The sequence below is a fragment of the Vigna radiata genome, unplaced genomic scaffold (genome assembly GCF_000741045.1).
Source record: "Vigna radiata var. radiata cultivar VC1973A unplaced genomic scaffold, Vradiata_ver6 scaffold_23, whole genome shotgun sequence".
In the NCBI taxonomy this organism is placed as follows: domain Eukaryota; kingdom Viridiplantae; phylum Streptophyta; class Magnoliopsida; order Fabales; family Fabaceae; genus Vigna; species Vigna radiata.
Window position 1 is genome coordinate 2,469,284 of NW_014541837.1, and position 21,438 is coordinate 2,490,721.

A 21,438-nucleotide genomic window follows, 5' to 3' on the forward strand; every position below is an offset into this window, starting at 1 on the left:
TTTGTGCCAAAGGTTAATATTCTTATCAAATACATATATGTTATCTAGGTTGACGCAAGTATGCTTTTGTTAAAATAAACAAACTAATATATTAATAGGTTATGTTAACATTGTCTTTGCATTAAGAGAAAAAACATACTTCTATACATGGAATCCTTGATATTGTTGTCATTTAGAACATAGAAAATGAAGTTAAACATACTTGATATGAATATTTACAAAATATAAGAAAAGAAGTATCTAAGACCTTATTTACATTACTAAGTATATAATTTTTAAATTGATACAAAGTTTAATTGTTTAGAATATTATTATAACTTGTAGGATCAGTGACAATTATTACTAATATATTTTATATCATAATAAATTTAATGATTGATATCATTTAGTTTACATTGTTTTTATAAAGGTGGATATACTCATTTGAGGTTAATATAACTTTCACATGTTCATAATACGTTATTTGTCTAACTACTAGTGAATTGTATTATATAAAATAGTTTTCATTATTATTTGTCTAAGCATAAGTGTCAATGTTATGTAATGAAACAAATAGATACAATCATATTCACAAATATTATAAATTTATGGAGGAATGTAATATAGAATTGACCAAACAACTTAAAATAATTAAATGTGAGTTTTAATTTACATTGATCAAATACAATTTTGAATATGTAGATTTTGAATGATTTATCTCCATTCAAAATAAAATAAAGTATTAAACATTAAGAGTGATAAACATAAACTTTTGAAGAATGTTTTATGACTTGTAAATTTATGTAGTTTTATTTATAATAAATTATATATTTGTTTATCTTTGTATTAGTATTAAGATTATGATATTTGTATACTTAAACATTTGTTTATATACTTAAATACATTATTAACTTTTTAGTAAACTACGTTAAAAATGATAACATTAATAGAAATTTAAATTTTTTTAATAAATTGTATATTTGTTTATCTTTGTATGAATATTAAGATTATGATATTTGTATACTAAAACAATTGTTTATATATTTGAATACATTATTAACTTTTTAGTAAACTACGTTAAAATGATAACATTAATTGAAATATAAAAATCTTTATTTATGAATTGTGTTTATATGCATGAAAAAAAATATAAGAATATATAAAGAGAAAAATAACTAAGACAAATCAAATATTAAAAAAGGTAAACTTTTCTTTGTCAACTAAAACTATAATTAACTAAGAAATTAGTTGTAGCTAAGCTTTAATCATAGTAGAAATTGAAAAAAAAATAGATATTACAACATTTTGAGGTCTTTTTATTGACAATTCTTTCAATTCACATGGTATGAAAATTATTTTTGTTACAAATTTAATTGATATGAAAAATTCACGCTTTTTACATTATTAGATCTATATTAATTATATAACTAACATAAAAAAAGTACAACATAACTAATATTAAAAATGTGTGAAGAACTATTTATGCATATATTCAAAATCTACCGAAAATCATTATTCAACCCCTATTTTATAAATTTTTCATGTACTTCACCCTCTATTTCCAAAGGAACTAGATCCAATTCAAAAAGAACTATAGTTCTAAAACTTCAAATGTGATTCCAAACCTATCACAATATCTAATATCATATGTCTAACTCATGTTACAAAAATATAAAAAGAACGTAATATACCAATTTAAATTTATCATTAACCTATTATTTTACTAAAGAATTATGTTTCACTTCTTGAATTATAACTTTTCAAGTTATGCAAATCCAAATTTCATAACATCGAATAACATCATGTAGAGATCATACATGTAATCTAATTTAATTATTTATTTTTGATAAAAAAATAAAACATAACTTGTTTATCATTAAGATGAGTTTGAATTTAACATTTAAAATTATCTATTTAATATGAATTATAAAAAAAATAATCTTTAATTAGTTTGATTACCAATTGTAAAAATATAATAAATATTTTTAACAATATCAAAATCCAAATTTTATACACACTAAATAATATTCAACATAATGTCTAACCTTAGTCAAGTTCAATTGAGTATTAATTGGATAATCAANACAATATCAAAATCCAAATTTTATACACACTAAATAATATTCAACATAATGTCTAACCTTAGTCAAGTTCAATTGAGTATTAATTGGATAATCAAGGTGTGTTTGAATTTGGATAACATTTAAAAATATCTATTTAATATGAATTATTAAAAAAATATTTAATTAATAATTGGTTACCAAATATAATAATGTAATAAATATTTTTGACAATATCAAAATCCAAATTTTATAACGTGTGACTTCAATAATATTTAACTTCACATCTATGATGAGACAAACTTATAAATATGAAACCTAATTATTTAATTATAATACAAGCAAAGATATAAACTTTTTTAAGGTGAGTGATATTCTATTGAGTCTTGACCACACAACCTATAAAATTATCTATTTAATGTTAATTATGAAAAATCATAATAATTTATTAGTACTTACTTACTAATTATAAAAGTAATAAATAATTTTCATTTGTCATAAAGACATTATAAAAATCTAAATTTTATAGCACTGTCTGACATAGTATCTGATGTCACATTTAACAAGTATCTAATGTTACGTTTGATATAAGATTAAAAAAAATATAAAATAATCTAAATTTTTAATCATTATATTAGTAAAGATTAAGAACTTTCAACATAAGTCGGGTTGGATTGGGTATTAATCAATAATTAAGATGAGTTTGCATTTGGATAACATTTAAAATTATCTATTTAATGTGAATTATAAAAAAAAATTAATCTTTAATTAGTAATTAGTTACCAATTATAAAAATATAATAAATATTTTTAAGAATATCAAAATCCAAATTTTACAAACATTATTTAAGTAATATTTAACGGTTTAATATTAAGTTCAAACAAACTTATAAATATAAAACTTAATTATTTAATTATGATACATGTTAAGATATAGATTTTTTTAACGTGAGTGAAATTCAATTGAGTTTTGATAAGATAACTTATATAATTATCTATTAAATATAAATTATGAAAAACTGAAATAATTTAGTAGTCATTACTTACTAATTATAAAGGTAATAAATAATTTTCATTTTAATCATAAAGACATTGTGAAAGTTTAAATTTTATAACAGTGTTTGACATAATATCCTATTTCACATCTGAAAAATATCTAATATCGCGTCTGTCTGACTTAAAATTCAAACAAATATGAAATAACTTAATCATGATAGATGTAAATATTAATTTTTAACATGGGTTAGGTTGGATTGAGTATTAATTGGATAATTAAGGTGAGTTTGAATTTGGATAGCATTTAAAAATATCTATTTAATATGAATTATAAAAAAAATTAATCTTTAATTAGTAATTGGTTACCAATTATAAAAATATAATAAATATTTTTGACAATATCAAAATCCAAATTTTATTACCTGTGACTTAAGTAATAATTAACTTCACATCTAGGATAAGACGAACTTATAAATATGAAACCTAATTATATAATTATATACAAGCTAAGATATAAATTTTTTAACACGAGTGAGATTCTATTGAGTCTTGACCAGATAACCTATAAAATTATCTATTTAATGTAAATTATGAAAAATCGTAATAATTTATTAGTCATTACTTTCTAATTATAAAAGTAATAAATAATTTTCATTTTAATCATAAAAACATTACGAAAATCTAAATTTTATAGTAATGTCCAAGATGATATCTGATGTCCTGTTTGACATATTATCTAGCGCGGCTGATATTAGATTCAAACAAATATAATATAACCTAAATTTTTAATCATGTTACAAGTAGAGATTGAGAGTTTTTAACATGAGAGGGGTTTGATTGAGTAATAAAATTATCTATTTAATGTGAATTATATGAAATGTAGTCTTTAATTAGTCATTGGTTACCAATTATAAAAATGTAATAAATATTTTTGACAATATCAAAATCCAAATTTTATAATAGAAACTTAAGTAATATTTAAAGTCACTTCTAATATTAGGTTCAGACAAACTTATAAATGTGAAACCTAATTATTTAATTATAATACAAGTTAAGATATAGACTTTCTTAACATAAGTGAGATTCAATGGAATTTTAACCAAATAACTTATAAAATTATCTATGTAGTGTAAATTATGGAAAATCGTGATCATTTATTAGCATTACTTACTAAGTAGGACAATCTTTATTTTGATCATAAAGACATTATAAATTTTATAACTGTGTCTGACATGATAGCTGTCATCTGACGTCACGTCAGACATATCATCATCTGACGTCATATTCAGACAAATATAAAATAATATAAACTTTGAATCTCATTGAAAACTTTTAACCGGGTCGAATCGAATCCTAATCGGATAACCCGTAAAATTATCTATTTATTTAATTTTTGAGTGAGAAATAGAAAATTACATCTTTCTCTCTCATCTTTCTTTGTGTGAAACCTAATAGAGAGAATACTAAGAAATACAAATGAAGATGGAGGATAAGGGTAAAAAGGGAAAAACATTTGGCTTAGGGTCTGAGCCTGTGGTGGGATCGTTGGCTCCGGCAAAAAAGAAAGAATACAGAATCACCAATCGCCTCCAAGAGGGGCAACGTCCTATATACGCTGTCGCTTTCAACTTCCTTGACTCTCGTTACCTCAACGTTTTCGTCACTGTTGGTGGCAACAGAGTACACCCTCTATTTTTTTTCCTTCAATGTCCTTTTTCATTTCATTCCGAAAGTTTCAATTTTTAATGTTTTTTTCTCCTTCTTCTTAGATTACTGTTTATCAATGCCTTGAAGGAGGGGTTATTGCTGTTTTGCAGTCTTATGTGGACGAGGATGTAAGTGAACATTTGACTCTTCAGTCTCTATTTTCTCTAACTTTGTTTTTTTTTTTTTTTGTATATGTCTGTGTTCTAAGGTTTGTTTCACTTTTTATGTTTCTATGTGGACCAGAAGGATGAGGCTTTTTTCGCTGTGAGTTGGGCATGCAGTGATGAGGGAAGTCCATTTATTGTGGCTGGAGGAAGCAAGGGGATAATCCGAGTCATTGATGCTGGCCGTGAGAGCATATACCGGGTATTTTGGTTACAGTAATGAACTCGTGATAATCTGCATGAAGCTTTTGAACATGCGATTATAGATTTTTTATATTTCGGTAGTGATTGTAAGAGATTATATGGAGCTTATGTCGGTTTATTTTATATAAAAGCATTTTAAGGTGGTCTTTGATTAATGGTAGCTCTGTTTACTTTAATTTTTATGGTTAAGTACTTTTTCTGAATTTTGTTTTCGTTAGAAAATAATACTGGCGTCCTTGTTGGAGTTTAGTGTGAGCTTATTAAAGTGCTTCATGTCTTCACTATTCATTCTTCTTCGCTTATTTTAAGAAGCTTAACCGAAAAGTGATTCACAATTAACTTCATGGATAAGCTTTTTATTGTTGAACCAGTGCTTAAGTTCTTACTGAATCAAAGCTTAATAAGTTTTTTACTCATGTGTGCCCGCCCTTAGTGTTGATTGTTAGTTGGGATTTTTGAGGGCATTACTGTAAGCTAAATGCCTTTGAATGTACATTTTTTTTGTCAATAATGTTGAAAATGTATTGGTTGTGCTCTGATCCCTTCTGCTACATAACATGACATCTCCTCTCTGCAGAGTTTTATTGGCCATGGGAACGCTATAAATGAAGTCAGAACCCAAACATTAAAACCATCGCTTGTGATATCTGCAAGCAGAGTAATTGGCTTCTCCACATTTTAACTATTTAAACAATCTTTTGTTTCTCAATAATGACATTTAAGGTTGATCAGGATGAATCTCTTCGGTTGTGGAATACTCAAACTGGAATATGTATCTTGATATTTGCAGGAGCTGGAGGACACCGCAATGAAATCCTAAGTGTTGTAAGTGTACTCTCCATCCAGTGTATCTCGTCCTTTTTATTGTTTACTTACCTACCTATTCGTAGCTATAATATATATAATATCTGGATTTTGGAGATTAGCCCAACTAATTTTATGTTTCTTTCTGTAGGATTTTCATCCTTCGGATATATATCGTATTTGTAGTTGTGGCATGGATACTACTGTAAAAATATGGTCTATAAAGGGTAAGATATTTTGTTTAATGGTAGCTTCTTGATGATACCTGACTAAAGATGGCAGAGTGAAACAAAACGGAAGAAATACGATAAAAAAACATATTAGAAGAAATAAGATATTAGATTGGTAAGAGGGCAGAATGAAAAAAATCATAGCTCTTTCATCAGTTATAACGAAAATGAAGAAATAAGATAAAATTGATACTTTTTCCACTAGGTGGAGTTGATTACACGGATTAAATGTCACCATTGTTTCAATATTTTTAGAAAAGCTATTGAGGGTTCCTTGATCTTCCATCTCCTCTGTTTATCCATCTATCCTTCTTACATATAATCAATTATTCTTAATGGATTTGATATACATTTTTTATTGTATCTCTGATATTTGTTTCATAACAACATATGCTGCAAGTAGCAATTATTTTTGTAATTTGTAAAAAATTCTTGTATGCAACATTATACCTGTTTCTGTTTACATATTCAGTCAATTGTGATGTACCAACTCTATAATTATCAGTTTCATTTTAATCCATCATGTTCCTTGTGTTTATGCAGACTTCTGGACATATGTAGAAAAATCATTCACATGGACAGATCTTCCTTCAAAGTTCCCAACAAAATTTGTCCAACATCCTGTTAGTAACAATTTATTTTTTGGTACATATCATTTATCTTTGTATAATTCCTAATTCTAGTGATACCTATTTTCAGGTATACAGTGCTTCGGTTCATGTAAATTATGTTGACTGTACTAGGTGGTTGGGTGATTTCATCCTTTCAAAGGTGAGTGATTGCTCTGTGTCAGACTACTCTTCCTAGTGGAATTTAAATGTTATGTTTGTTGTGGAAATAGTATCAGCTTCACGTATCTTTTTACGTTTTACGTTTCCAGAGTGTTGATGATGAAATTATGTTGTGGGAACCTAAAGTGAAGGATGAAATTACAGGAACGGTTAGTTATAATTATTTTTTTATTATTATTATTATTATTATAATTATTATTATTATTATTATTATTATTATTATCTTTTTTCATTTGTTTTATGAAATGTAAGTTTTAATCAGCGTCATATTATTTTTTGTGCTCTGTGTGGATTTTTAGGGTGCGGTTGATGTCCTTCAGAAATACCCCATTCCTGAATGTGATATCTGGTTCATCAAGTTTTCATGTGATTTCCATTTCAACATAGCTACAGTAGGTAAAAATTATTGCTTATTTTTTAAAATTTATTGTTTTCTCTAGTATCTACTGCAGTTCCAGTTCTATAGTGTGATAGGAACTATGGATAATTGGACAATTTGTTGAATACATTCTGACAATTTTGACTGGTTCTTTTTTATGGCAAGTCTGAGGTAATTTCAAGAATTTACTTTTGTTTTATGTTCATTTTTTATTTTATTTTCTGGGTGTTTCAGGTAACAGGGCAGGCCAGATTTATGTTTGGGAATTGCAGTCATGTCCTCCTATACTTGCTACAAAGTATGTTGTCTATCAACTGATTATTTCAAGAACAAAACTTAGAGAAAGTTATATTGATGGTTTTTGTAGTTTTCAATCAGAATTTAATTTCATCTCCACAATCTGCAAATAAATATATGCATTAAAAAGATTATGCAAATTTCTGAGATGAACTCCAATTCTGATTGTAAAAAACAGTTCAAACAAGGCTTTAAAAAATTGTATCTAAGTTTTATAGTTATTTCAATTCAAAGGTCTTCTACTGTATAAAGTTCTTATGCTTAGTCACCTTGTTCAGGTTGTCACATCCTCAATCAAACTCTCCGATCAGGCAGACTGCTACTTCCTTTGATGGAAGGTAATGCTTGATATATTGATGATGATTCTCATATTTTTGGTGCAATATTCTTGTAGTTTTTAACTATAGTCCTCTGTTGTGTGTTATGTTGTAGTACTATATTGAGTTGCACTGAGGATGGGACAATATGGCGCTGGGATGATGTTTCAAACTCTTCAACCTAACTTGAATACATGCAATACCAATCTGACGTGCATGTCAAAAAATCAGGAACTTGGTTTATTGCGTTTTTGTTTATTTTGGTTCGATAAGCCTTTTAATGTAAAAGGTTCAACTGAGAACTCATTAGAACTTTGACGTTGTTTTAAATAAAATTGAGCCATGCATGTTGCCGGTTTATACATTTTAGAGNTCTTCAGTTCGAATGNTTCTTTCCCCTTTAATATATTATTTAATGGAAAATACTTTCGAAATGAATTAGGGTTTTGCGTGTGAAGCTCGTAATTATCTTCTATGGTGGGAGATGATTTGTTAAGGGTGTTTGAGTTAAAATTGTTTAGTAGCGTACATCTTTATATGTGGTCAATGTTTTCTATATTCGAAATATGCTGTGAGTAGTTGGTCAATCGTTTTCTTTGTTTTTCAGATTAAGTTATCTTTTAGAATGGAAATCAGAGAAGTATATGTTGACGTATTTGTTGCGATATTTTCCGATTTTCCATAAAAGTAGTAACATTATGTTCTATTATTTTTCAAGTGTTTTTATTCCCATGTTAAAGGGTGTTAAGGTTGTTTTTTCATAGGATGTGAAAAATCATATTCTGATCTCATTTGAAGTTTTTACTTTTTTTCATTTTAAAATTTATAAAATATTTATAAAAACACTATTTAAAGGGTACCCAATATATTTTATTTAAGAATGACATTTCTGATTCCAGTATTTCTGATGTGCTTCAAGAAAATCTAACAACGTTCCTTAAAACAAGCTCCTGAATAACTTGATATGCTCTCCTTGCACATCTTTCAAGTGTTCTGTTTTTGTGAAATAAAGAATTGCCATCTATTTTTTACTTTGCAAGACTTTTTTTAACAATTGTAATCTAATTAATTTTAAATATTATTTTATTTAATCACTATTGTATCGTCTTCAGTTTATTTGAGCTTTAAAAACATTGTATAATTTTTTTATCTCCTTTTTTAAAGGATTACCTAATAGAATATAATTGATTAAGTTAAATTGTGGTTATAGTAATAATTTACCTTTTTAAGATTTTAGTATGATTTTTGGTTTTGCGGAGTTAAACGCTAATTTTTTTTCTACTCTGTATGGTGTGAGTGTTTAGTAATTTCTTCCATGGCACAGTAACTATGGTTTCTTTCAGAATTGATTAATCACAAAGGGGAAGATTTTTTGTTGGTAGCAAAATATTGAGAAAATCTGGATCTGCCCCTTCCACATTAAACTCCCAAAGATATCTCAACCATTTGATTACGTTGTTTGGTGAAGGGAACAAAATTTGTTACATCAATGAAGAGCCATGGCGGCTGCCTAGCTTGTACAACACTCAACAAAGATTTATATCCTATATACACAATACTGTAATCTATAATGTGAATGAAAATATTTTGACTATAAATATACAGCAAAAAATGGCAGAGAGAGGAACCTTAAAGTTGATGCCGTAATTGCATCAGTAAGTCATGCATAGTCTCTATCTTTTGACTCAGTTGGAGTATGGTAATGTGTTGAGAGGAAGACTCTGAAGTACCAGTATCACTGATTAAATCATTAAGTTTAGCCTTTGATTCCACAAGTGCTTCCTCAAGTAAACTTAATGTTTGTTCCGAAGTTCTGTGTGATTCCTCATTTATGAGAATTGGCAATGGAGAAATTCCTCTACTGCCAATACTTCCGTCTCTACTAACCTTTTCCGGGGAGAAAATCTTATCAATGCCTTCACTTCCTGCAGATAATCAAACCGTTATTAGAAGATTACGAAAATATATAAACTGAGGTTCTGTTTTGTCTGAGAACGAGTTCCCATATAAAATCACATTATCCTACTCAAATTTTGTCAAAGCAAAATTTTTTTGGAGTTTGAAATTTGAATGCAAACAGGCGAGGTGCTTCAGCTTGGAAGCTCCTCTAAATCAGGAACAATAGTAGTCTGCCAAAGCCATGTGATTTGCTCGAATAGTAACCACAATTAAGTTTCCAATTCGTGAGAAACTCCAGACAATTACTATCACGTGTATCATTTATTGTACACTTATGAATTGAAATTTATTCATGTCACACCATCTCCAACCTTAGACTTCTGGTATTAGCTCCCTTAAACATTAGTTTTTTGAGGGTTAACAGTCAGAGTGTACTGTATATTACTATTATATGTTGTAATCGGCTAAGGTTTTCATCAATATAACAGCCCCTAGGATTCGATACACAGACGCTGGTTTTAAAGCATTATCCATTTCCTATTCTAGTCCTGCGCATTTCCTCTCTTTGATCTATATGTATGCCATACCAGTAAGTTAAGCATATTATACCTCAAGTCTTAAATCCATCTTCTGCGCTGTATGAAAATGCAGTTTTGGGAAGATAAAATCACTTCCCAACTTTAGGAAAAGCTAAGTTCCACTAGTGCAGCTTATAATAAAGAGATTTTATGTCTGATAAGAAACAATTCAACGCACAATTTGACAACTTACCTAGGTGCCCAAGTTGATCAATTACTGACTGGCCAATAGAACCTTCTAACTTCAGCAACCGTATAATTCCAGCAGTTATCCGGCCAATTGAGTCAATTTCAGATTTGCACAGAAAAGTTAGGTGCTGAACCTCATCCTTGGTTACAACTGCCTCAATCTGCATGAAGAAAGCATCTCAGATACAACCTTCATATAAAACAGAGACGTGTCATAAATATGAAATTCTTATTACCGGTTGTTTGACAGAGAATTTTAGGTTTTCCACTTCCCAATTAGCCATTTCATCATCAACATTCTCCCCACCTAAAATCAAGCGAACTTCAACACCAATTCCTCCAACTGCGTTGGTGGATTCTTTACCCCCATTTGCAATTAGCATTGATGAAGGAATGCCCTTTTGTAAATGAGGCTTCAAGATTTGCAGACCTTGAACTCCAACCTGCAAGTGTCACCTCACTATGTAAAGAGGAGTGATAGGAGTAGAAGACATCTTAAAGAACAAGAAACAGAAATGAAAGGCTGCAAAAATAAACCAACTATAAGGATTTTGGGTTTTAGCATATTTAAGTATATAAATCAGAGAAAAACCACATTGCATGATATTTAAAATTTTACTAGTTAAGTGGATATTAAATGTGTTCTGACCATTAGGAGCAAAGTCTTTATTCATAGATGTGTTCTGTCCATTTAACCGAAGTAATAAAATAATTTATTCTGATTTTGACAAGATGGAGAAATTAAAAAAGGTATCTGGAAAAAAACAACAATAACATATATACAGAAATATAATTCACTTCAAGGCATGAGAAGCAACGTTTTTTACACGACATTTTATTAAAACCAAGGACATAAATATGTCTTGCAACAGATACACCGATTTAAACCTTATAGTTACTAGTCAACAGAAAAATGTAACTGATATAATTATCCATCTAGGCTATCCCCCACCGTCCCAATGTCAATAGTAGTGTTTTTCAAGTTTTACAATTCCTACTGGATGTGATGCCTGACAAAATGTTGAGCTATTTTGTTTAGCAAGTGCTAATTTTGCTTTATCTCCCTTATAGAGTCAACCAAAATATATTATTCTTGAAAGCGAAAACCAAGTCTTTGATTCTGCAGAAGGTTGGAGAAGAAATTTATAAACATAAACATTACATCTTGAAAACAGAAAGAAAGTTTATTTACCGTAATCAATTCTACTGGATGTTGTTTTATTCTTTGCACTTGTATTTTTCCATCTGGAACATTTGGTGGGCTACTTTTTGCATTTACTCGTAAACCATGGAAAGATGCATGCCAACTCCTCTCTTCTCTGTCTTCATCTTCATGGCTAGAGAACCACCATCTTTCAGCTGTCTCTTGTGTATCTTCAAGGGCAAACAACCAGTCTCTCAATTCTATAGTTACATCCACATCATCAGGCTTCTTCAATTGGGGAAAAGCGGCTTCTTTCCCTTCTAGCCTACTTCCAACTGGTGAAAAAATAGGAAGGAAAGTTATTTAAATAGAGCGAACAAACATGCCCAAGATGAATTAAGAAACCAACTTTTTATGTATTAAGCACATTAACCAACTACAGAAATTTAGACAACATAGTTTGTTTCATACCATCTTCTGAATCATCAACAAGGAGGGGAGTTGCCTTAAAAAGTTTTGACAACGGTCCTTTCTGCAAGTTTTCCAATCCTTTACAAAGACCCATTCCGGGAGCTCCATCAGGCCCAAGTATTCCAAACCTATGCAGGAGGGCTTCAGCATAGTTCATTCCACCACCAAGACGAACACCAGATACAGAAGCTGAGACATTTAAACTATGAGATTCCACGTCTTGTTCATACAATGGTATTACATGCACCGTGCTTATATCTAGAAAAGGGACTGAATGAGCATTTCCATTCAATAGATGCTTCTCATTCTTATGCACCCAAAAAACAGTTCTTAGCTGAGGGTATCCATTGTCACTCAGTGAGGGAGCATTTTCCTTAGAACACAAGAATGAGGCCTTTTCACACGGCAAGAGTCCCTCAGCATCTACACAACTTATCTCAACACTCTCCCAACGTAAAATAGATGAAACAATAATAGCACCTCCAAGGGTTCTATGAGTGGCACTGGTAAATAGATCATCTCCAAGAAACTGCACTAAAGGCAGCCCCTCAATATTAACAGAAGATGACTCCAGAAATCGAAGTTGGAGATTTTTCACTGATAAACTGACAGCAGCATCACTAGGAACCTTGTCCATCAGCTTTCCACCAAAGGATTTGTCCCTAATGTCCTCCAATTGTTTCCTTTTTCCAGCCATTGCTATCTTTTCACTAACTCTCCCAAAATAACCATATAGATCCAGGACAAAAAACAATTGTTCAACAGAAGTGTTGGACAGATACTGTTCACAAGCAACTCCAACCCTCACAATACCCCCAGGCGGGGGAACTTGTAACAAAGGACTGCCATCAGCAGTTGCCATAGCCACTTCTATGCAAGCATCTTTCAGATCAACACATCTCCACAATCCTGCCGTCTGTCCAAGAGAATTTTGACATCCAGGTCCATCAATGTATGCTTCCAGAGACAAAGTAAGCTGGGATGCTCTAGCAGTCCATTTCTCCTGGCTAGCATCAATTGGTTGACCTTCCCAAAGACTAAAGCAAGCAGGATCCTTCTCCAGGTTCAGCATTCTCAGTTTCAGTGAGGGTGAATTTAGAAAGAAAAGCCTTTCAATATGAAGTCTTGCTCCAGAAAAGGAGGTCTGGACTGTATTGTCCATGTCATTTTTGGAAATATCCAATTTGGTCTTGTCAAAAGGAACTGTAATATCCAGTCCCTTGAGATTGAAAATAAAAGATTTCACCGAGAAATCTGGTAAAATATCACCAGGATTGACAACAATACCGTCAGCTAATAAAGAGGATATCCTCAGACATGATTCTTCCTGGAGATGAATCTAAAAATATGGAAAGATTATCAAATTATAACATTGGCAAAAGTACAGAATTGATTCACTTTTTAAGTTTATAACAGGCCATATATTGAAAGATCCTGCACATACCACAAGTGGCTGGCAGTCAATAACAGTTTCAGAAGCAAAGGATGGTGGAAGTGGAGAGGGCATGATCTTAAGAGCATGGAGGCATATTAGAGGGGTTCCCTCATTCAATTGCCACTGCTGTTCTTGTAAAGGATATATTTGAGGGCAAAAGCTTCTGGCTGAAAAAGAAAGGAGAGAAGGCAAGTGAGCAAATAATATATGCATAGCCGGGGTAATTACTTCTTGTCAAGAATATGTTGAATATTAATACCAAATTCTGGCACACGGAAAGCATCTCTGGTGCCAGCTTGCATTGATGGTTGCACTAAGATACATGGAGGGCTACAAAAGGTGTCCCTGCATTCCAATATGTACCGAGTACAGATTAGTTCCATAGTAACAATTAGTCCAGTCAGCACAAAAACAAGGTTGTTAAACAAGTGCAACCAAATTGATTAATAAGTGGGGCATACTGCTAAGAAATTCTTCTCATTTTCAATTGCAATAACTTCTCCCAATTCAACCAAGGTATCTCATTGCCAATATATTCAAAAGAGTACATTCCCACTCCCAGCTTTTAATCAAATCCTATGAGCATGAAATAGATTGACATACACACTAACACTTGCCCACACACTCAGAAAAACTTTCTGAATTCTTTTAATAGTTATTATTCAGAGAGGGAATAGAAATACAAACCTTAAAAATAAGCCACCAATTGTAATTCTTGTCAAGTTATTATCATTATCTCCTTCAGAAAGACTGGCCTGCAAGGATAGTCAATCAACAATATAACTGTACTACGACTGAAGGTCTTATAACATAGCACAATAGACGGTCACAAACATGGAGATATGACATTGAAGAGTGAGGAAGATATAAATATTTGTAAATGGCATTCCCACGAACCAACAATCCCAAAAGGATAAGCTATTGGATGAAAACACATATATGGTTTTATATTGTTTTTCTGAGACAACCATTGTGCAGGAGCTCTTTGGGGTTGAAGCATGAAAAAACTGCACAGACTATATAGTCTAGACTTCAGTTCTTGTTGCCTCAAAGTCAACAATTAGACATTTGCATTATCCAAGCTTCAAGCCCAAAGGATTCCCGCTTAAGGAGATATGTTGGATATACTATTATTCATGTGCCTTCCTTCACCTAATCGCTTAAGCTTTCCAAATAACTGGCTCATAAATAGCACTATAAGTACTTAGTTGCTATTAAAAAAACTAACTTATCATGCCAAAATCACATACACTGCATATATTTATTGTTTACAATTTTTTTCTTATTTCTGAATTATTCATATCAGATGTGAAAATGACATGTACACACCCACTCCTGAGGGTTACCATCAACATCTTATTACTCTTCGAGCATCCAAAGGACCCAAATAAACTAAACTATATATAAGGTGTCTTAAGGCCTCAAAGAGAGTCTTAAAGGAAAATATAAGCCTCTATATGAATTTCTTTTTGGCTCAAGGTATTTGATAGGTTCTTGTAATCAAGAACCTATGGAAAAACACTCGAAAACACAATGAACAATTCCTCTGAATTGTACAGCCTCCTTTTATTGCAAAGAATCAAAAAGAATGATGCTTACAAGGTAACCCGAGAGCTTAACCTCTCTCCAAAGAACTAGAAGAGTTCCCGCAAAACAATAATACTCCAAAACTGACTCTCCCAGAGCACCCCAACCCTTTCTATACACACTTCCTAACTACCAGTAGAGGCCTAACAATACCACCCTCCCCCGAAACAACCTTGTCCTCAAGGTTGAAGTTAGGACATTGGTCTGCCATAGTGCTCCTGTCCTCCCAGGTTGCGTCTTCTCTTTTACCCTGCAAATTCCACGTTTGATCCCATGGTCATCCAAGTGACCACTGGGCCATACATCTGCAATCTCAGCATACCACTTTCTGATGTGTGGACCTGCGTTTTCCTCTCCAATGCAGCATCCATGGCCAACTTTCTTTTTGTATTTGTTTTTCCACCAGGATCAAATTCTTGAAAATCACCAGACGCTTCACCTTTCCGTTGCTGCTTGGATTCAAAAGTTGGGGTTAGCATCCTAATCAGGTCAATAACTTTTTTCTTTATTTGTTGAAACCTATTATCCTCCTCCTGGTGCTCCATTTCCCGAAAATAAGGCAGCCCTTTAATTTCCTGAAACACCCTTGAGTGCTGCTCTGCTTCCTGCGCAGCTGTCAACTCACTTTGCCACTCATTGTTCTCTCTAGACAGCGCACGTTTCTCTCTCTCCTGGAACATTTGGTAGTGCTGGTGCAGAACCGCACTCAGCTCTGTTTGCACAGGGGTCAAATCACTTTGCCTCTCTCCGTCCACCTCATTCTCCACTAGACCCACTTTCCTAACTAGTGTCCACGTTTCAGCATCTGCAAGGTTGAGGAGGGCTTTCGATTCCACCTGCTGTTTGGAAAAAACAGGGTCCCCTTTTACTCTCACCCTTTTACCCACCAGATCATATCCCATGGTCATTTCTATGCCCAAAATAATATCTACACCCCTGAAGTCAAACAAATAAAAGACTCCCTCCACCGTAGCTTCTCCCAACTTCAATCTAATTTTATCACAACGTCTCCGGGTCGTTTTCTTCCGCACATCTCCCAGGCCCACCGGATACGGCAAAGTATCAATCAAAGGTAACTTCAATTCCTCCACTAACTTCCGACTGACAAAATTGTGGTTGGTGCCACTATCAATGAGGACCACCACGCTTCTTCCTCCGATCCACCCCGTCAACTTCATCGTTCTGGTTGGGGTCATCCNTTCTNNTNAGCAGGCGGACAGCTCCATGGACTTTGTCTCAGGTTCCACCACTTCCTCACTCACAACTTCCTCCTCATCTTCCTCCAATAGCAGCACACACATGCTTCTCTCGGTGCAACGGTGGCCAGGTGCGAACGACCCTCCACATAGGAAACAATTTCCCTCCTCCCTTCGTTTCGCAAACTCTGAGTAGGGTAAATTCCTACAATTTCTCCCTCCGTTATCGAAGTTCGTCTTTGTAACCCCACTCACCTGTATCACCTCCTTGGGCACCGACCCACTACTCTTAGCTAGCCCCGTTCGGTTCTGGGTTTGTCGACGGGGTTCAACCCACAACACTGTCTCGCTCGACCTACTCCAATTTGTCAGGTTTCTTCCCATTCCTCCTCCTCTGATCTTCGCTCCTCCGTGAAGTTCCTCCCTATCCCACACGATTGGCATCGCGACCGTCAAATCCTGAGAATCGACAAGACGCACCTGGTTGCGTATCGGTTCCTGCAATTCTCTCAAGGTCAATGTTGGGGCGTATTCTTCCTCTCCCGACTGCTTATTGGTCGCCACCCCTTCAACGGTTGAGCCCCTGTTCCATTCTTCAAATTGCCACACCATTGCCCCCTTTAGTCCTTCCCAAGAACGATTCTTGGCTTTAGCCTTCCAGGCTTTGAACCAGTAGTGAGCGCTGCCCTCCATACTGAATTCCGTTAGGCACACCCTTTCCTCCGCTACCACACCTTGCAATTCGAATAACTTCTCTACCTTAGAGACCCACCCCAACGAATCAAACCCTTCGAAAGTGGGTAGTTCTACCCTTTTCTTCCCGTTGGGTTGCACAGCATGTCGGTCCCAATGTTGGTCGTCCTGGTTGTGGCCTCGACCACCCAACCTCCTTATGATTTCTTGCAAATCTTGGCGCATTGCTTTATAATCTTGGCGTATTGCTTTATAATCTTGGCATATTGTTGCATAATCTGGTCGCAACGCTCCTATTTGCACCTTCATTCTATCAACTGCCATTTCCTTCTCCCCCACCCGATTCCGGCAGCGATACGATAGTTTCGTGAACACTTTACCCCCCACTGCGAAATGGCAGTTTCTCGATCCTTCACCCCCACTGCTAAACGTCAGTTCTCCTATTTCCGGCAGTCTCTCAATCCGACAGCCCCACTACGATCCGGCAGGTCGGACCAAATGATAGGTTCTTGTAATCAAGAACCTATGGAAAAACACTCGAAAACACACAGAACAATTCCTCTAAATTGTACAGCTTCCTTTTATTGCAAAGAATCAAAAAGAATGATGCTTACAAGGTAACCCGAGAGCTTAACCTCTCTCCAAAGAACTANAAGAGTTCCCGCAAAACAATAATACTCCAAAACTGACTCTCCCAAAGCACCCCAACCCTTTTTATACACACTTCTTCCTAACTACTTCCTAACTACTTCCTAACTACCAATAGAGGCCTAACAGTATTCCATTCTACCTATTAGATAAGGCCAAGGTAACCAGCATCCCTATCGAGATTAATATGGACAAGTAGCCAAGAAAAAAATTGTGAGAAAAAAGTGTAAGATGGTCTCAGAAAAGAAAGCACAAAAAGACATACCCGAGAGAAAAAGAGAGACTGCATCAAAAGCTCAAGCTGGAATTCTGTAAATTAGTGATAATAATTAGATCATTATGCTAGCAATGATATACCCAAAGCTAGAATTTTAATAATAATTCAAGAAGACAAAGATTAATATAAAAAGACTATGTGCAAGCTAACGACAAACCAGTATCTTTAATACAAAGAAATATATGATCCACGACAATTGAGACAAGAGAACGCCCAGCTGCTTCAGTGGATCGCTGTCATGGTACAGTTACATACATATTTAGAGAAATCCAAAAATGAAATATGATAATATTGGGCTTAACAAACTACAGAGGTGTTCCCAAAGGTGAGAAAAGTTAAGACAATCTGAAAAATGCTGACCTTGGAATCAACATCACCCCGGTTTAGACAAACATAAACCCCCGTCATAAAGCGGAGAAGTGCGCGTAGTCCTGATCATATTTGTACCATTCCCATGTCATATATCACCATTTGTTTATCAATTCAATATTCAAGAAACTCAAAATGTGCCCTTTTACTAACCTGGTTCGCTTAGTGCAGGGCAAACAGCTTCGTTTATGTGCAATTGAACTTCAAGCCCGAGCGGACTATTCAACTCAGTTCTCTGAATTGTGATCTGGTAATGAAAAAATTAAGCTATATTTCATGATTCATAAAATACTGTAATAAAACAGATGATTAAAACATGTAAGGGAAACTGCATTACTTACATATGCTTCTCCTGATATTCCTTCAATAAAACGCTCTCCTCCAAAGAATACACGCTTTGCTCCATCATCATCCCTAAGGTTTGACCCCTCCTCAGAGAGGTCTAGTGTAGCTTCTGTGAACATGTCGGGATGAGGTAAAAGATCAATAGACAAAGATTGCCATTCCAGTTTCTGGGTAGAACATAAAAACGTGAGAATAGTTATATGGTAATACACATATGGGCAACACAGTATCATCAACATTGAGAATATAGCACAAAATATTTTTTTGTGAAATGTTGTAATGAAATCACACCTATACAGATTAAATACTGATAATATAGAAGAGAGATGTGAAAGGACATAAAATCACACCAATAGAGATTAAATACTGATAGATTAAAACTAGTGAAGGGGAAGATATATTACTTTGAAGACATATATGTACTTCTTGTTACTGGAGAATTCCCGCGCTTCCTTAAGATTTACAACCTGGTAGTAAAAGTTCTTCAATGTAGTGCTATAGGCAAGTAGAATCAGAAAGCCTGAGTTTTGAAATAATTACCTGCCAGTTTTCATTTGTAGTATACAACAAAAGGTTGCGTATGGTGATAGATGCCATAGGTGGTGCCCTGTGACAAGAGGTAGTGAATGGGGATATTATAAAAGATTTGGGGCAGAACCAGATTGAGTCACGGAAAGTTTCATTCATAAATTGTCTTTGAGACAAACACAGCAAAATCTACCACCCGTCAGGTCTATGCTAAAGAATTAAGACTGTCCCCTCTGACTCACCCACTATATTCTAACACCATTGCAATAAACACGGTTTAGATATTGCATCAATCCCAGCTGGGAACAAGATACTAGTATCAAAACTTGATAGGGTTGGTAAAACATAAATTATTAAATGCTAAAGAAGATATTGTATAGAGAGCAATGGTTCAGAGCACTGGCTGGTATCAAGAACTTACCATGTTGCTCCCCCTTGGCGACGAGAACCACCACAAGTTTCAAGCAATAGATTGACTGTTTGAATTTGTATAGTCATGCCATCTGCAATCTGACAATCACCCGCAGTCAGTAAGAACTAGTAACAATCAAACAAGATAATTGCATTCATGGACAATTGATCAGCCTAGGAATTTCGAGCCTACTAGGAAGGATAAAACTATTAGGCTGAACAGCACTACGATGTTGCAACCTTTCACTGCGTCCTTTTCCTCTATTAGGCTCGATAATAGACTAAAATTAGTAATCTCTCCTTATAATCAATAAATTATCTTTGCGTACATCTTTACTATGTTATTAAGAATTCTTCCCCACAATATAAATGTTCAAATTCAAATCCCACAAACTTCGTTAAAATTGCCTACAAAATCAACCGAAGCATGATTTGACTACGAACAACATATATGAACTCATGCTTAGATAAATAAAGAAAAGAATCAAGCTCAAACCTTATCAGCGAAACCATAACCACTTCCCTTGGCAGAGGCAGCCGACGGCGCGGAACTGCAGTAATCGACAAAAGAAAAAAAAACGTGAAACAAACGGCAGCAAAAGCATAAAGCATCACCAGCCTCGTTTCATTGTTTACCAGTTCGAACTAAGCGATGCATCAAAATCAGAATTCTCCTCGAGAACCAGATCGAGTCTATCAATATGCACGACGATTGGCTCCGTCTGCACATTGCTCACAGACGGAAGCTGCAAAAAAGCCACAAACAGCAAATCACAATTCACGATCGGAAACACAGCGAAGAAGTGAAAGATAATCAGTTACCGTAAGCAACTCAACTGTTATCTCTAGTTTTCCGACTTTGGCTGTGGCAACGTTGAGCGCCGGCGGCAATCCGACACTGGAATGCAAAGCGTCGCCGTCGATATCTGAGAGCGAGAATCGAATCAAAGTCGGTGAAATGAAATTTAAGTTCGAAATTTGGATTTCAATGTACCTAAATTGGAGAGGTGAACGGTGCGTCCCTGCAACTTGAACTGGTCTCGAGAGAAGGATTTGAGCCAGTACTTGAGAGTGTACTCGAGAGCCCGACCCAGTATTGACTCCATCTGCTGAGAGTACCCGGGTTCCAATCCTGAGGTTCGGGTCGGGCTTTGCCGTGAGTTGATTTAAGGCTTTCCTTTCTTCGTCTGAGGCAGCGATCTCTGGTATTATTGTAGAGGAATTAAACGGAATTTAGATTGCGGCTAGGCACGTGCGGCACGTGTGAGAGAGATGGCGCTGTTTTTGAGTCAGAAGAGGACCTCGCTGTGTTTGGAGTTTGTCTATTACTGTGGGTTTGAAGGAAAAACTATGATGCATACAATCAATTTTTTAATTTATTTTCAACTTTTCAGCCAAATTTTCCTAACTTATATATAGTTACAAAAGATAAGAAAAGTGAAAAGAAAAAACAAAATTAATGATAACACACATTTAAATTTATCTGATATATATTATAAAGATAAAATAATTATAAAAAATAAATATTTATAATTTTTAAAAGGAAAGGAAGTTAAAAACAAAAAAAGATAGTCAAAAATTTGTAAATGTGAAAATATTATTTCATTTCCATATATTGTATGGTGAAAAGGGAGTAAATTTAATAAAAAACGTGATATTTATGGAATTGGTTTAAACACTCCCTTCGTCCTCATTTTTGTATGGTAATCTCGGTTCGGTCCTCATTTTTTTCATCTGCCTC

General features: G+C 33.8%; 2 protein-coding genes across 3 annotated transcripts; one reads left to right on the plus strand and one right to left on the minus strand.

The window, feature by feature from the left end:
- The first annotated feature begins 4,501 nt into the window (after positions 1-4,501).
- LOC106778550 (polycomb group protein FERTILIZATION-INDEPENDENT ENDOSPERM) lies at positions 4,502-8,291 on the plus strand. Of its 2 annotated transcripts, none has more exons than XM_014666519.2 (13): positions 4,502-4,714; positions 4,804-4,869; positions 4,985-5,107; positions 5,687-5,767; positions 5,842-5,934; positions 6,065-6,140; positions 6,687-6,766; positions 6,843-6,914; positions 7,024-7,083; positions 7,234-7,330; positions 7,548-7,611; positions 7,889-7,948; positions 8,043-8,291. In XM_014666519.2, exons 1-13 carry the CDS (start codon positions 4,511-4,513, stop codon positions 8,110-8,112), a joined length of 1,146 nt encoding a protein of 381 aa, XP_014522005.2. In that variant the 5' UTR covers positions 4,502-4,510; the 3' UTR covers positions 8,113-8,291. The 2 variants fall into 2 exon arrangements, with proteins under 2 accessions (XP_014522005.2, XP_014522006.2); XM_014666520.2 differs by having other exon boundaries at positions 4,988-5,107.
- A 985-nt stretch (positions 8,292-9,276) lies between these two features.
- LOC106778591 lies at positions 9,277-20,973 on the minus strand. The gene is made up of 20 exons (XM_014666560.2): positions 20,692-20,973; positions 20,535-20,623; positions 20,334-20,443; positions 20,194-20,248; positions 19,708-19,796; positions 19,299-19,365; positions 19,163-19,225; positions 18,755-18,925; positions 18,567-18,660; positions 18,405-18,475; positions 18,202-18,277; positions 18,033-18,076; positions 14,331-14,398; positions 13,903-13,988; positions 13,653-13,810; positions 12,209-13,547; positions 11,786-12,072; positions 10,830-11,036; positions 10,598-10,754; positions 9,277-9,852 (listed from the first exon to the last, which is right to left on the minus strand). Exons 1-20 carry the CDS (start codon positions 20,801-20,803, stop codon positions 9,557-9,559), a joined length of 3,639 nt encoding a protein of 1,212 aa, XP_014522046.1. The 5' UTR covers positions 20,804-20,973; the 3' UTR covers positions 9,277-9,556.
- Between the last annotated feature and the right edge of the window lie 465 nt (positions 20,974-21,438).